Raw genomic sequence first — 2,560 nt, 5'->3', positions numbered from 1 at the left:
AGTAAAGGCTCTAAGTTCTGCTCCTTTGACTGATTGTTCGCATCGGATCTCAGGTTCTCTATTGCTCAATGATATTCCATGATCAAGACAATTGGTTAAATTCCGTGAAACCATTTCATAGAAGTTCATTGATATCTTTTTTTATAAAGCGAGACTGAGTAATACAGCTCCTACTTTCAGCTGGAATGAATTCTTCCAAAGTAAGTGAAGTTCTACAGTACTCCATGTTTCATCTTAGCATCTATTTGGAACCTATGAAAGTTTTCTTATATCTATGCTTCTATTGACTAAGCTTTCTGATATATGACATTGAATTTTAACAATGCAGTACTGTCGTTGTTGTATAGCTTCTTAGTTACATTTTTCCTTTATTGTTGTGATATCCTGTCATATTTCATCTGCGGTATTGTAAGTCCATTATCACATTCATTTTGGAAGTGAATCTTCAGTGTAACTAGGCAGTACTATTATATTTATGATAAAAGGGCTAATATGAACAAGTATAAGTGAACAAATATGTATCATCACAAAAGAGAAGCACCAAACTTAATATTTGATCTAACAAAAAAGCCAGTTCGTAGTTTGTTTACTCTGATCCAACAGCTTCAAAAGTAAACAAAAGAGGAACTGCTAACAATACTGATGATCAAAAATAAAATCTACACGAAGCTATAAGATATATCATGAGTAGATTCATTGTATACGAAAGGGTACTGATCCATAGGCTGCACTGTCGAACTTGAACCAATAGCATGAGTAGAGTCGTTGTACATGAAAGGGTACTGATTCATTGGCTGCATTGTCAAACTTGAACCAATTCCATTATTCCCCATAGGCTGCATTATCAAACTTGAACCAATTCCATTATTCCCCATAGGCTGCATTGTCGAACTTGAACCAATTCCATTATCCCCTATAGGCTGCATTGTCGAACTTGAAGCAATATCCCGAGTAGAGTCATTGTATATGAAAGGGTACTGATCCATAGGCTGCATTGTCAAACTTGAACCAATTCCATTATTCCCCATAGGCTGCATTGTCGAACTTGAACCAATTCCATTATCCCCTATAGGCTGCATTGTCGAACTTGAAGCAATATCCCGAGTAGAGTCATTGTATATGAAAGGGTACTGATCCATAGGCTGCATTGTCGAACTTGAACCAATTTCATCATTCCCCATATGCTGCATTGTCAAAGTTGAACCAATCTCATTATTCCCCATAAGTTGCATTGTCGAAGTTGAACCAATCCCATTATTCCCCATAGGCTGCATTGTTGAACTTGAACCAATTCCATTATTCCCCATAGGCTGCATTGTCGAAGTTGAACCAATCCCATTACTCCCCATAGGCTGCATTGTCGAACTTGAACCAATTCCAACATTTGCAGACCAGTTTTCAGCCTCAATCATCTTAGAATAATTTGCATTGCAAAATTGATAATCCTCGATAGTAAGAAGCCCATTATCCATCCCTGCTCCCATTGAATTCACACCACTAATTGGAATATTTGATTGAAAGAAGTTGTTGTAATCGGTGAAAGAATTCACATTAGAAATAGGCCACAGAGACAGAGTAGTTTGGTTCATCAAGTTGTTGTCCCATATTTGTTGATGAGAAACTGAGCAACTTCCAATATGAACATTCATGCTCTTCAACAATTCTATTTTTCCTTTTATCTTTTTCTCAACAACACCAGCAAGATTTTGCAATTCTTTTTCAGATAAATAGTCAAATCTTGAATCCCAAGTGGGATACTTTTCTACTTTGATCTCAACCTTCTTTTTTTCATCATTTTCGAAATAGTCAAATCTTGAATCCCAAGTGGGAGGATCCTTTTCTACTTTGATCCCAGCCCTTTTCTTTTCATCATTTTCGAAATAGTTGGACAAGGTCTTACCACATTTACTTCGGCCTTGGAATGGATGGTTTTTGTAGAGATTTATTAGCTCTGTAACTTCATTTGGATCATTCGGCCAGATTTGATGATTATTTCCTTCATGTATGATCATGCATGCTTTGATATCGCAAAGTATTGACAGTTCCGAAATTTTCTTGACTAAGCCAGTCTTCCGTGTCACTAAAGTTGTCATCCTCTTCTTGTAATCTTGAATAAGTTCCATTTTGATTTTTGCTCTTCCCATTTTATCTGCACTTCAAGAAAATACACATACATGTATGATTAATTCATACAAAACTTGAAGAACGTAACATGAATTCATATTATATTACTCCACCAAATAAAGTTCAAAGAAAAAAATAATGAATTTAGCAGATGAATCAAAGCTTCAAAATAGCAATAACATAACACTTAAAACAATGAAATATGGAAAAGAAAAGAAAATTACCAGGAGTTAATACTTGTTCTACAAGTATGGACAACTGTTGCCATTTATATATAACAAGTTTGACGCGTCCGATTCTTCTTTTTTAGAAACTATACTAATTATTATTATTACTATAATTATAACTACCTATTTCTTAAGGAATTGCTACTCAGTTTATAAAAATGTGTGAATACTTCTTCCACCGCTCTTCTTACCCTATTTTTATAGGAATT

General features: G+C 35.0%; 1 protein-coding gene across 1 annotated transcript; it reads right to left on the bottom strand.

Moving 5' to 3' along the window:
• Window positions 1-659: 659 nt before the first annotated feature.
• LOC125809398 (MADS-box transcription factor 3-like) lies at window positions 660-2,144 on the bottom strand. The gene is made up of 4 exons (XM_049489046.1): window positions 1,494-2,144; window positions 1,270-1,412; window positions 1,072-1,146; window positions 660-990 (listed from the first exon to the last, which is right to left on the bottom strand). The coding sequence occupies exons 1-4, from the start codon at window positions 2,142-2,144 to the stop codon at window positions 660-662; spliced, it is 1,200 nt and encodes a 399-aa protein (XP_049345003.1).
• Between the last annotated feature and the right edge of the window lie 416 nt (window positions 2,145-2,560).

Source organism: Solanum verrucosum, unplaced genomic scaffold (genome assembly GCF_900185275.1).
Source record: "Solanum verrucosum unplaced genomic scaffold, falcon-dt-bn FXZP01000062.1, whole genome shotgun sequence".
NCBI lineage: Eukaryota > Viridiplantae > Streptophyta > Magnoliopsida > Solanales > Solanaceae > Solanum > Solanum verrucosum.
The sequence above is the reverse complement of the archived record's forward strand: the minus strand, read 5'-3'. Positions and strand labels throughout refer to the sequence as shown.